General features: G+C 43.1%; 1 protein-coding gene across 1 annotated transcript in view; it reads left to right on the top strand.

The window, feature by feature from the left end:
* The window catches only part of LOC308628709 (kinesin-like protein KIF16B), a 295568-nt gene that overhangs the window by 222331 nt on the left and 58514 nt on the right, over positions 1-14723 (top strand). The window contains exon 24 of the mRNA XM_081255964.1: positions 6348-6437. Within this exon, the coding sequence (XP_081112090.1) occupies positions 6348-6437 (90 nt within the window). The remainder of the gene's footprint in view (positions 1-6347; positions 6438-14723) is intronic.

Raw genomic sequence — 14723 nt, 5'->3', positions numbered from 1 at the left:
GCCCGGGAAATCACTCAGCCGCGCCTGTCCTCCGGAGACTTGGTATGTCCAAGTTGTCAGGGAAATTGCCATGCCTTATAAAGGCATTATTCTAGGGCCACCGTGGGAAAGAGGAGTGAAACCCAAATTATGAAGTAGGTGTGAAGTAGCTGTTGAATTAATTAGAGATTTCAAAATATGGTCTGACATTAATGAGCTGTGAAAGCAACAAAGAAGAAGAAGCAGGACTTTCCTGGTGGTCCAGTGGTTAAGACTCTGTGCTTCCAGTACAGGGGGTGTGGGTTCGATGCCTGGTCAGGGAACTAAGATCTCATGTGCCATGTGGTGTGGCCAAAAAAAAAAAAAAAAAAAAAAGAAGACGCTGCCGGCCAAAGCCTCAGGAGCTGGTGTCCAGTTATCCATATCCATATCCTGATTTTGCTGGAGGCCATCTCTTCTACCAGAGAGATGAACAAAGGCCTTGCTGGTTCATTGTTACTAAGCCTGAGTACACTTAAGACAAACCCATCCGGGGGCTCCATCCTCCAGCTCTTCATCAGGATGCCCGTGATATGTCAAGTATTCTTCTAAGGTGTAGTGAAAACCAGCTAAAAATCCCAGTTCTCCTGGAGCTTATTCTAGTAGGGAAGAGAGACAAAAACAAGACATATAAGTAAATATATACAGATTACGTTGTTTCATTGCGCTTGTCACATATTGTGTAGTTTTACAAATTGAAGGTTTGTAATGCAACCCTGCATTGTCAAGATGATGGTTAGCATTTTTTAGTGTTTTTTTACTTAAGATATGTACATTGTTTTCTTAGACATGCTATTGCACACTTAATAGACTATAGTGCAAACATAACTTTTATATGTACTGGGAAACCAGAAAACTCGTGTGACTCACTTTATTGCAATCCGCTGTACTGTGGTGGTCTGGAACCCAACCCACGATATCTCGGAGTTGTGACTGTACCATGTTAGGTAGTAATAAGTGCTTAATAGAAAAATAAGAAAAGAGAAATAAGTAGTGTGGAGATGGGGAGTAAGGGGGTGCAATTTTAGATGGTATATCCAGAGAAGGCATCACTGAGAAAGTGGCTGTTGAGCAAAGACTTGAAGGAAGTGAGGGAGCTAGTCACGTGGAAAGAGGATTCCAGAAAGAGGAAAGATCACAGACAAAGTTCCTGAGGCCACACTTACTGTGTGGTATGTCTGATGGGTTCTAGATAAGCAAGGAAGGCGAGTGAGCAAGGGAAAATGTGGTGGGAGATGAGGCCCGGGAGGGGACAAATTGTAGAGATCCTTGTAGATCAGCCCAAGAACTTGAACTTGTACCCTGAGCGAGATGGGACGCCTTGGGAGGATGTCCCATTCAGCAAAGAAATGGCCTCATCTGACAGTTTTTAACAAGATCACTTTGGCTGCTGTGTTGAGAAAGGAATGAGGGGCGTGTTGGGGGGAGGGAGACAGAAGCAGAAACGAGGGGACCAGGTAGGAGGCTGTTAAACATAGTCCAGGCAAGAGGTGACGGTGGCTTAGACCAAGATGCTAATGGTGGTGATGGTGCAAAATGTCAGATTCTCATTATATTTGGAGTGTGGTGGAAAGGATTTGCTGACTGATTGGATGTGAGACTGATTGGATGAGAGAAGGAGGAACATCAAAGATGATGATGCCACGGGGCTTCCCTGGTGGCGCAGTGGTTGAGAGTCTGCCTGCCGATGCAGGGGACACAGGTTCGTGCCCCGGTCCAGGAAGATCCCACATGCCACGCAGCGGCTGGGTCCGTGAGCCATGGCCACTGAGCCTGCGTGTCCGGAGCCTGTGCTCCACAATGGGAGAGGCCCCAGCAGTGAGAGGCCCACGTTCCACAAAAAAAAAAAAAAAAAAAAAAAAAGATGATGCCACAGTTTTTGGATTGAAGAAATAGAAGAATGGCATTGTCATTACTGAGATGGGGGAGCAAGTCTGGATGAGATTAATTTTGGTAAATTTAGCCATGTTAAGTTTGAGATGCAGTTAGACATCCGGGTAGGCAGACATATCAAGTAAGCAGCAGGATGTACGAGTCTGGGTTCAAGGGAGAGAGATGAGCATCCCAGGAATCATCGGTATAAGTTTAAGCTATGAGATAGGATGAGATAGATCACCAAGGGAGTGAGCTCAGGTAGAAAATAAAACACGTTCAAGGACTATGCCCTGGAACACTTTGATGTTTAGAGGTCAGGGAGATGAAGAGAAATCCCAGCAAAGAAAACTAAGGTAAGAGAGGCGGCAGCCTGGAAGCCAGATGAAAAAGATGTTTCGAGGAGGAGCTGTTGGCTCCATCAAATCCTGCAATAGGTCAAGTCAGATCAGGGCCAAGAATGAACCAGTGGTTTAGCGTGAAGTAACCTGTGGCAGTCGTTGATGACCTTGGTAAGAGGAGATGAGCATAGTTTGAGTGGAATGTGAGTAACTGAGGCTGGATTGAAGGGATCCTGGGAGGAAGGAAACTGACGACATCAAGGATAAACTCTTGCAAGGAGTTTGTTATAATAGGAAGGACAGAAATGGAGTGGCAGTTGGAAGGGAAAGGGAGGCCAAGGTGGGAGTTTAAGGTGAGAGAAATCCTAGCTAGTTTAGATGCCGATGGGATAATCTAGTAGAGACTGGGGTTGTGTTGGTGCAGGAGAGAGAAGAGAAAATTGCTGATTGCAGCTTCCTTCAGCAGGCAGGAGGGCGTGGAGTCCAGAATCCAGCATTTAGGAAGAGGGGTTGGCCTCAGCCAGGAGCGGTGGTGTACATCCCGCGCCCGGTAGCAGGAGAGAAGAGGAGGTACAAGGCCGACGGTGGCCACGGTGGGCTGAGGGTGCTTGTGGGTGCGTTCTTTTGATTGCTTCCGCTTTCTCAGTGAAATAGGAACTCCAGTTATCATCTGAGCGTGAGGAGAAAGATGGAGTAAACTGTTTAGAAAACTCTTACCTAAGAGAACGGGAGAATGGATGGAATGGGGAAATGTGGTATGACTAGAGGCATCCAGGCTGACCTCAAAGTGGTGACTGTGACTTTAAACTAGGACCAGGCAGCCACTTGGTGGCATGTTTTCCTTCCGCCCCATCCTGCAGGTACAGGCTGGGAGTAAGCAGACAGTTGGATTTAACCAAGATCGTGGTTTAGCTCAGTCAAGGGAATTTCAAGAGCAGAACGAAGCGATGTGAGGTTGAATGCAAGGGGAAGGTTGTAGTGATGGCCCATGGTTTCCAAGTTGGGTGAGGGAGGAGCCAGGGCAAAGGTCGAGGAGCAGGAGGTCGGGGTGTTGGAGGGATCGTCTGTTGGTTGATGAAATGACCAGGATTCACGGCAGGAGTTCCATAGCGTTGGAGCAGATGACAGTGAGCAAAACCTGAGACGTTCAAGGAGTCGGGGATGTGACTGAGGCGCATTGCCTGCGAGCAGCGTGGGAACAGGTAGGATCCGAAGGTGTGGGCTTCACGTAGGTGGGGTTCTAGGAAGGGCAGAGGAGCAGTGGTGTGAACGTTGGATGGAAGTAGAAAAGCGTCCACCAACCTCCCAGCACAACAGGATGAAGAGTGTGGGGAGAACACAGTCCCTACCTGAGATGGCTCCAGGGGAAGGGGTCCCTCGCGGAGAGCCAGCTCTCAGTTAGAGTGAAGATGAAGGGGATGTTCCCAGAAGAGGCTGAGGATGGGGGGATTTTGCCCTTGACCGACTGTGAGTCCAAGAGGAGCAGTGGAAGCAGCCAGAGGTCCAGGGAGCATTAGCGTCTGAGGGAGGAGGGAGACCTAGGCTTCTCCTGTGACTTTCTCTGGATTCCAAAGTCCCAGGACAGGATGGTTTCCCTGTGAGCATCCTGCATCTTACTACTCCCGGGTCACGGGTATGGTTCTATTAACTCCTGGGCCTTCTTGGCAAGCAGGCAGCGTCACGCCCACTCCTGTCCAGGTCTCTCCTTGACACCTGGTTTGCGTCCAGCCAAGGTGGCATGTTGCTGTGCTCCTGCCCTAAGGCAGCACTCACCCCCTTGCTGATTGTGCTCAGTGGGGTCTGTTGAGGAGGAGAGAGCTGGGGAGAAAGCCCCCAGCTGAGCTGCCAGGAGCAGTGTTGCCCAAGCTTTGGTGACATTGGTACCATTTTTACTAAATGAGTTTTTGTAAACATACTTACCTTTTTTTCCTTACAGAAATATCTTTTTTTTTTTTTTTTTTTTTTTTTTTTGCGGTACTCGGGCCTCTCACTGTTGTGGCCTCTCCCGTTGTGCAGCACAGGCTCCGGACGCGCAGGCTCAACGGCCATGGCTCACGGGCCCAGCTGCTCCGCGGCATGTGGGATCTTCCCGGACCGGGGCACGAACCTGTGTCCCCTGCATCAGCAGGCGGACTCTCAACCACTGCGCCACCAGGGAAGCCCACAGAAATATCTTTTTAAAAGAAACTCACAAGAAGAAACCTGTCACAATTAAAACATTATTGTAAATGATGACTATAGAGCCAGAACAGTGAAAGTTTTAATACTACACATCCTTGGATAACCCAAAATCATCTCATTTGCCACTTGGGGAAGTGAGTGAACCTGCGGATAGCTGAGACTCAGGACTCCCTCTTCCTCCCGAGGCTCCCTGCACGTATGTCCTCCCCCTACTGATCTCTGTGGTTTACTGATCCCTGACTTTCCTGCTCACCCCTGGGGTGTACATGCAGGAGAACCAAAAGCTGAATCACCAGCCTGAGAAGGGTGTTTCTCTAATGTGTGGGGTAAGGTTTCCAGTACAGGGATGCGGCCCCTGCAGAGGCCCAGCGTGGGAAGGAGTGTGCGCTTCCAGGGAGTGAGACACCTGCGGAGGAGAGCCTGGAGGAGAGGCTGCTGCACGCAGTCGGGTACAAATATAAAATCTGGGTCTTCTTCTAGGAGCAACATGAAGCTTCTAGGGGACTTAAGGGGGGATGTAGAACGATCAGATTTAAGTTTTTAAAAAGCTACCCTGTCAATGGTGCAGAGAAGGGATTGGAGGGGCAACTGGATGGAGACACTGGGAGAGGCCTGGCTGAGGCCGCGTGAGACCTGGTGGCCCAGACTGAGATGGCAGTGAAGGGTGGAAGGGTAGAGCGCTAAGGAAGGTCTAGGAGGTGAGAGGTGCAGGACCTGGTGCTTGTCTGACTGTGGCTTGTTGGGGGGACCTGGGGACCAGCGTCTGTCTGGTGTGGCTTGGTGGATGGTGGTGACACGCACTGAGATGAAGTAGAGTTGAAATTGGAGAGAACGGGTGGATTTGTTTCACACAGGCTGACGTTGAAGTTGGTGTGTGGCATCTAAAGAAAGACGTCTCCCAGTTAGGGTCATGGGTCTGGAGCTTGGAGGAAGAAGAGTGGGAATGAGATGGGAACTTGATCAGGAGCCTGTGCCTCAGGTGTGACCATGGAGGCTGGTGGTGTCTCCCAGCCTCTCCTGGTCACTGTGACCTTGGTATGTGACTGATGGGCACCAGTGTCCACCTGCCATCCAATAGGAACAGTGTGTTCCACTACTGGTTAGAGGCTGGACTGAGAATTCTTCCTCCGAAATAAAGCAAAATACAGTGTGGGTTTTGATACTCATGATCACTGAGATGCAGACAGAGTTTGTTTTTGTTTTTTTATTTTTCTTTGTCCTTCTCCTTTGTCCTCCCTCTTCCTTCTCCTCTTCCTTCTCTTTCTTCTCTGCTGCTGCTTCTCTCTTGTCCATTGCGGTGGCATCTGGAAACCAACACTGACATTTTATATAAAAGTGGAAACATTTCGTGTAGGCACATCACTGTAACAGAAAGGTCACGCTGTGGGATGTCCTTTCTGCACCCCACGCGGAGAGTGGAGGGACGCTTCTGATAAGCCATGAAACTCTGTGTCCTTCACTTTACAGAGTCACATGCTGCTCATAATCATATTTGGGAAGCAGAGATGCATGCTTAAGCAGAGTACAATTATTTGTAAGTCTTATTTGTGCCGCTAGATTAATATTTTCCCCTCTGGAGAAATTTACATGCTAATCACTTTTCGTTAATTTTTAAATTATTTTAAACACATTCAAACAAACACATTTTTGAATTATTTTAAACAATTTGTTTAATTTGAAGCAAATTATTTTTCTTAAGATGCATTTTTTAATTGTTTTAATTAACAATTTTTTAAATTGTTTTTTTAAGAACAATTATGTGATTTATTGGGGTTTTTTTGAATTTTATTTTTTTTTTATACAGCAGGTTCTTATTAGTCATCAATGTTATACACATCAGTGTATATACATTAAACAAATGATTTTAAACAAATAAGAGGAAACAAATTTTTCCTCCAACTCATGCTGATTTATTTTGCTTTTCCTGGTTAACAGATCACTGTCCTGGATGAGACGTGGACCGTATTCAGGCGTTACAGTCGTTTCCGAGAAATGCATAAAACATTGAAGTTGAAGTATGCAGAGGTGAGTTATGAAATAATTATCTCCAATTAAGAACATTTGTTTTATAAAGTATATGACGTGACTGCATTATCAGTCCCCCCCTTCTCTCTAGGTATTAGCTTGTAAGTGTCACCAAGTTTTATTTCAATTACTCGTCTTTCAAAGATAGGTTTTTAATTTTTGTCCTCTATTCCATTTGTATTCTACACAATTCAGACGTTTTTTGAACACAAAATTCTGAGTGGTAGTAAAGCAACAGTAAATGAATTCTATCTTTTTCATAAAATTTACAGTGTATTGTAAGTAACTATTTTAATCAACTTATAACTTCTCAGCCATGAGTGAGACCTATTAAAATAAAATAGTAATAACTTTTTCAGTATAGATTTGCCCTTTTTTCTCTTAAAAAAGATTGCATTAATGCTTAGACTTCCACATAATGAGGAGTAAAGTCATAAAAATTAATTTGCCCTCACACATGGAGGTGAGGTAAATATGGAATTATCTAGAAGCAAGGAGGCATTTCATCTGATAAGATATCCAGAGTGTATTGATACATTAGTAATCTTTTTTTTTAATTTTTGGGCAAAGACTGGTTTTTTAAATACTTTTAAGCAAAGAAAGGTATTCCTAAAATTAATGTGTATCTTCCAAGTAAATGTATTCTTATTATGTTTGTGTTTGTTTATTTTTGCTTCAACTAAAGGAAACCTTGTATAGGCACAGCTCTTTGGGCTTTTTGATTTGAACTGACTACAAATCAGTCAATAATCATTGTCTATTTAGCCTTCTTTCTCTAAGTATGGCTTTTCAGTGCATTTTTATAGTGTCTTATGATATTCTAAAAAATAATTTAGTCAGATGTGTGTCCCTGATTTGTTTCATGTTAATTACATAATGTTTCCTTAACATCTCCATGGCTTCTAAGCTCCCTATCTGACACACAATATAAAGAGAAATACCTTTGGGTAGATAAAGTGGTTCCTTGATGTGTAAAAGAATCTAGAGTCCAGGAAAAATTGAACAATCTTTGAAATTCTGTTGTTATCATAATAATATTCGATTAAAAATTGAAGAAGGTTCAGGTATGAATCTTAGCTCAGTGTTCCCAAGAGGCTTCAGTTCCAGAAGCAGCTACATCAAAGTCAATTTATTAAGTTTGTCTCTGCAATTTACTCTTCATGTCCCAAGTTAGTTTTGACAATAACAAGAAGTCATTGTACACATATTAAATGTATAGAGCAACTGGTTTTTAAAGTGAGCTTTGCAGCTCATTAACTGCTTGATTATAAGTTACTACAGCAGTACTTTAATAATGTACAGATTTTCATATTAACTTGCTAAATTCCCACAGTGTAGTTGGAAAAAAACAATTTACTTGAAAAAAATGATACAAACTTTACCAGGATTTATATATCTATATATGTATCTATGTATAAATTCATTCCATGATTTATTTCATATCAGTTCTTTCAGTGCCATTAGTTCAATGCCATTCTACATAGGCACATTTTTCTGAACTCTAGTAATACAGTAGTGGGCAAGAAGAACAAAAGTGTCTTCTCTTATATATCTTAAATTTATATCAGGACAGACTGACAGTAAACCAGGAAAATATGCATGTATTTGAAAGAGAAGAGAGAATGTGAATAGTGGTTGAAACCATGTGGTGAGACCCTAAAACCAGCACCGCCTGGAGACAGGGAAGCTGAGCTAATTACAAACCCTGCAGGGCTGCCTGGGTGCCACGGAGCTTTTCCTTGGCCACAGCTCTGACGAACTCCTCCCAATTCACCGAGCGCTTCCTGCCCGGCTGTGCTGCACCTTTGACATTCATGGTCTCTGTGGTGGGAACGAGAGACTCACCTCTTGTGACACAACCCGTGAGCAGAAACCAGGCAGTTCATCTCTATTTCCCATTTGTAACCAAACAATATTATCGAAACAGAACCGGGGAGAAACATTATCTCTAAACACACAGTAGCGTGTCCTTCTAGATGGTGATAAATCTTATTTCAGTAGGAGGACAGCATCATCCATTTAACATTTTCAAGATGAAGCTTAAACATCAAGATGAATATCAGGTTTATTTCTTTCGCTTAGTTGACATTTCTTTTGTGCAGCCTCACTTCACATCGTCTGTCTTGCCGAGTGTTTGTTGGGACTTGAGATCAATAATCTGTGTATAGGTATTCATCAATTATTATTCATCTTATAATTGTTCATATGATGATATATAATGTCAGTCTTCTTGAAGTAATTAGCTACCTCCAAATGGGGTAGCTGTTTGGCCCGACAACATCCTGGAAATTATTGGACTTGTTAAAGACAGAATTTCTTCAGGAAAGAAAGCCAAAGCGTTCATATGGAAGGATGCTGAAAGTTTCCTCTCAGGGAATGGCTGTTTCATAGCCAAGTGGGAACAAGTTTTATTTACCTCATCCCTTCACCACACTGGACTCATTATTTCTATGGAAGTAGAAAACAGAAAACTACTCTTGCTGTCTTAATTGCATAACAAAATGGTTGGTGATCATTTTTTAAATGAGACGTATTAAATTTACCTAGTCATACAAGGTTCCAAATTTTTAATCAAGCTGAAAAAATATTGAAAAAACACACTTGAATTCAGTATATCCAGAATGTGTGATATACTTACCAAGATAAAGAATGTTTATTCACCTCAAAACTGTAGATTTGGTTATCGCTTTTAATCTTTTGGAACTTTGCCTGAAGTTACATCCTATTCATCCCCATTTCATTGTGGAATCTTAGCCATCTTTTCCTGGGCATAGACCTCTAAAGGAGTTTGACATGACCGTTCCTTTTATGGAGGTTTTTTTTTTCTTTTAGTCTTTTTTTCTCCAGATAATAAGTTACATGTTTATGGTTAAAGACTGAAATTATTCAAAGATATATACGTAGAATGTGAAAGTTTCTCTTAATCTGATCCTCAGGAGTAACCATTTGCAATGCCCTCAGGAGGTCTTCTTGGGTCCAACTAAGCATTCAGACTCACAGGACTCCCATAGGCCACGCTTGGCAGCGGGTGACCCAGGAACAATGTAAGACAGAGATCACTGCTTCCCTGCAGGGCCGAGGCATGGAGGGGGTCTGGTAACAGCGTCCACTGCAGTCCACACAGCTGTCCAGATGCTGTTCTCTTTGCGCCACCTCTTGCAGGGAATGGCTTCCCACGTGGGGAAGGTTCGAGAACCACTCTGCCATAGAATCCTATGCAACAGGAGAGCCACTTTCTCTGGGCACAACTCCCTGGTCAGGACGTCCAGAGTCCCCGTGAGGGACATGCTGACTTACAGGAGTCACCTCACTCAGAGAAGCCTCACATTATGGCTTCCTACCAGATAGCCCTCGTTTCCCTGGTCCACAAACAATTTATCGGTTTATCAAGCAATTTATCATTTTCCCATGAGCAATGGTACCAAGTTGGCATAACACTTGATCAGGTTCCCAGAATCCTCTTGATGGACATACGAGTAGTTTCCAGAGTTTTGCTGCTGTGAGTACTTCGCTATGGACATTCTGGAAGATGTCAACATGTCTGCAAGTGAAGACTTGCTCTATGAAGAAATTTCGTAATTGCTCAACTGTTGTTAAAGACTTAATTTACAAAAAACCAAGATTAGGAAAGAACACACAGCAACTGGGTGGGCTGAGAGCGCTGAGGGCCTTCACCCCCATTAGTGAGTGGGTTTTAAGAATTCCTTAACCATCATTCATCTAAGTCTTTTAATCTCCCTGTTGACTCACATTCATTTGCTTATTTATTTACTATAATGTCTCCTTAAGGAGAATGATGTCAGCTGAAGGGCCTCCAAGGGATACTTTTCTATTCACTCAGGTGGTGAACCAATTAAAACAGGCAGGGTTGTTGATTACCAGGTATAACATATGTCTGTGAAGAAAATAGAAGGAACCTAGGGGTTATTACAGGCAAAGTGAACTTACGAATTGAAAGGATGAGAAGTCAGTGGATTCTCTGAAACTCTGGGGTGTGGGGATTGAAGACAGGGAAAAAGCAGAAATCAAAGAAAAATTTAATGCATTATTTTGTATGGTGACAAATTTCAGAATAAAGAAAGAAAACTAAATTATTTGCCCCGAATAATACTGGAAGAAGAGCAGATTGCCTGCGGTGACTGGGCTCATATGTAAGCGTTATGCTCGTTCTATTTCCAGATTCACTGTGTGAGTGGGCTCAGCTCTCACTAGAGGTGCTGCATTATTCAAGGTTTTAAAAATTGTTTTATTTTTATTTATTTATGTTCTTTCAGCTTAGCATTTTCTTCTGGATTCTAAATAGCTTCGCCTTCTGTTTTGAATTAGTTTGTCCCCTTTATACGCTGACATGAGTTGTGCAAGATAATAGCTCCTCCTGGCTTTCCTTCTCTGTGCTCGTTCTCTGACCTTGTGTGGAATCTTCATCAGATTAAACCCTGTGTTTTCAGACTCCACATCTGTAAAATGATCATGCCACAGCTAGTTTGTAAAAGACTGTGAGAGCCTCAGATGAAATATGTTATTGAAAGTAACCACAAAGTATTGTGCAGCGTCTGCTGGAGAGCATGCCTTTGAAATTGGGTCATGCACATCATTGCCGCAGTGCTCTTTATCTGTATGAAAACTATGCATTTTCCACTCTGTTAAAATCAGTATAATCCTTTTAAATATCAAGCAAGTTATGTGCCCAGAAACAGAGCCCCAGTAAGTGTCGTCTTCTATTTTCTCTAGTACGGATGAGGCACAGTTACTATTGATGTCTAGTGTCCATGAAGTTTACCTGTGGATCCAGGTCATCGTCTGAGAGTCCGTCAGGACAAAAACATAGCTCATCAAGAAGCTGAAAAGAAAGGACTATTTTAAAACCACATCCCCTTTCAACCCTTAGAATGAATGAATAGTGAAGACCTAGTGTCCTATCCCCTTCCCCCCTTTTGGATGAGTGGTCTGGTGGGCTCTGAATGTATTTCATGAAGTGGTAGGACATGGGGCTGGAAGATCAGAGGGTCACTGAGAGAGCTACTCCTAGGAGGTCCAGAGATGCCAACCCCTGTCTGATTTGTAGAGGACTTTTTTTTTTAGGACAGTTAACAAGGAGACTTCCCTCCTGAGTGCTGGAGCCTAATGGGCTCCGGAGAATCATCTCACAGTGGAAGCAGTTACGCATTGGAATCGATTGTTGAGGGCCCTTTTATAATCTTAGCTAATAGTGATTCTGAAGCAGGTTTGTGCTTCTGCCCAGAGGCAGGAGGATGAACCATGAAAATGGGATATTGTATGTATTAAAATGCACCATCTAAATAAATGCTAAGGGAACTTGACTGCCCATGTGTGGTGAGAGCCTAAGTTACTGGAACAGGTGTGTTACCTGTCTGCATCATAACTGAGTTATCACATTGAGTCTTCAGAGTCCCTAAGTGTCAGACAGGATCAGCCTCCATCAGCCATATCCCCAGGGGGGCTCCTGTCTCCCTGTTATGGAGCTAAGGGAGAAAAATATTCTCAGAGCCTTCGAGTAAAGCATGAAAGATTGCTGTGTTAGAGCAACTGTTCAGTCTCACATCTGGCAGTCTCTGGGTGCCCAGTAAATACCACTGGGAGGGAAGAAAACGATTAGGGCAAGAGCTTCTGTAATTTGTATATGAACTTTCAGTTTGTACTGATAGAATCATTTTTAACCTTCTTTATTTCCCAAGTAATTTCCCCAAAGTAGCACCAAAAAAGGGAAAGAAAAGAAACTGGCTATTGGCCTTGTATTTGTCTTAGACAGCCATTTACCATCCATCACTGAAATGCATTCTAAACAGTTTTATAACCAGCATTCCAAATTTAATATAAAAATTGCAAATCTGCTCACCACCCAAATTATAATGCTACCAACCACAGCCACAGGGAGCATTCAGTAAACCTTAGATAAATTCAGCCGCACCAAGCGCTCAGCCTCCTTGAATTTTTAAACAGCACACAGCTATGTAGGCAAAAATAGAATGCTGCCAGCTTCCTGACCTGGTACGTTATCAGAGGCCCACTTACCTCACTGTATGGCCTGTATCATACGATTCTCTCTACCTGATAGATAATCAGTATTTAAATCACTTCTTTCAAAGGTGGGTTGGGGAGCAAAAGGCACCAATTAGCTGGGAAGCTTTTCTGAGACATGTGGATCCAGGACCCAAGCTAGGAAATTCTAATTCAGGAAATCTGACATGAGATCTGAGAGTGTGTGTAGTTAGGGAAAAAAATATTCCCCAAATGATGCTCTCTGGACCGTTGGTTAAGATGCTGCCTGTTATTTCTTTTGCATCCACCTTGGGAGCGTTATTGATTTTTCATTATTACAGTCATTGTTATAGATCACCAAATCTAAAAGGTGATTTCCAGTGACAGATAATCTTGTCAAAAATTAATGACAGGCACATTTAAACCTAGACAATGAAAACATGTTGATTGCCTCTTTGATCACCAAAGACTATGAAACATAGACTTGTACCAAGCTTTCCTCTCCAACCAGCAGGGAAACTTCTGTAACAATGGGCTGGAACCACTTGCACATTATGAGACATCAAGTACTCCAAGGGGCCTTAAAGATTGGGTAGTCCAGTTTTTCATTTTAGAAATGAGGAATCAAATCCCCAGGGAGAGTTTTGTTCAAAGTCACATCAAGACTTGGGGCCCAGGCAAGGTTCACGTCTCCAGACTCCTAGTCCTTCTTCTTTCTCCTGAGTCTCCATGACCATGTTCACTCAAGAAGGGAGAGTTTTCAGAGTCTCCAGGTGAGCCCAGAAAGAAGAAAATCTCTTCCCTATAAAAATCTGTTACATAGCGAGACCCCATGGATGAAAACTAGAAATGGGGTTCCTTCTATTGAACGTCATGGCAATGACAGGTTCCTGTCACATCTCAGTCCCTGAAAGGGACAATTAGCATCACAGTAATAGATGGAAAATACAAGCATTTGAGTTAATTCAACTGCATAATTATTCATAAAAATGCAATATGAAATTCTCACAGATCTGAAATGTTTCTCACTTTGAAAAATTGTTGTGACATATATTAAAGTTCTCAAATCTGTCTTCATTGGCTCATACCTAAATAAAATTGACACTGGCTTTGGGAGGAGTGGGATTTTATTTTATTTTGTATTTTATACCAAATATAACAAAGTCAGTGCAGTCCTAAGTATTGATACATTTCCAAATGTGTTTTTTTTTTTTTTTTTTTTCTTTGCGGTATGCGGGCCTCTCACTGTTGTGGCCTCTCCCGTTGCGGAGCACAGGCTCCGGATGCGCAGGCTCAGCGGCCATGGCTCACGGGCCCAGCCGCTCCACGGCATATGGGATCCTCCCGGACCGGGGCACGAACCCGTGTCCCCTGCATCGGCAGGCGGACTCTCAACCACTGCGCCACCAGGGAGGCCCCAAATGTGGTTTTATACCTAGGATCTCGCCAAGTTTTAGCACTTCAGTGATGACAGCACAGCAGCTTCTGTTGGTGGAATGTCCTAATTATAACGTGGACCAGCAGCAAAGGATTCTGCCTTGTTCATTGCGCAGATCCTTACTGAGAGTCTAGAATGTACCAAGCTCTGGGCGAGGCACATAGCACGTGCTCATAAATAGTGCATGGTACGCTCACATTACCATATCAAAGGTCTGCGGGAGCTCATTGCTCCTTTGATAACCCATCCAGGTTGCCCTGAAGAGTTGCTGCTTCATGCCTCTAACAAATCAAACTGGGAGAATTACTTATTTGTTTGTGAGTATATTTCTCAGTGAGAGCTGTTCTTATAAGGCCTTGGGAGCTGCTATTAATTTTGAGTAGTCAGAAATGCGTCCATCTAGTCAGCTGGGAGAGTTATGGCAGCCCTTTGATGAGTTTTCATTGTTTGTATTCCTCAAAAGCTGGAGTGGCTGAAATTTACAACCACAAACCTGTAGAGCGTGGGCGTTTCAAATGCTGGCAGTTGTCAGGTAGGTGCGTCTACTGGCAAAAGACAGGTTAAAGCTGATTTGACCGTATAGATTTGCCGTAGAGAATTTTTCTCTCTAATCTTTAAAAACTGGATACTGGTTAGGTAGCCAAGTATTACAGGAGTAAAGAAAATGCCTAGTAAATGAGGAATGACAATAAAGTGCACTTTTATTAGGTGGTAACAAAAGTCAGATGTTTTCCTTTCATTAGTAAAGATTCCATACTTTATTACTGTTGCCGTTCTCAATTGTTCTGTTTCCCTTCAGTGATTTATAATCCAGCGTTAGCTGCTTAATTGTTGTAAAATCATCAAAG

This window comes from Mesoplodon bidens (genome assembly GCF_964165515.1).
Source record: "Mesoplodon bidens genome assembly, chromosome: 15".
Classification (NCBI taxonomy): domain Eukaryota; kingdom Metazoa; phylum Chordata; class Mammalia; order Artiodactyla; family Ziphiidae; genus Mesoplodon; species Mesoplodon bidens.
This window is presented reverse-complemented; position numbering and strand designations above follow the sequence as displayed.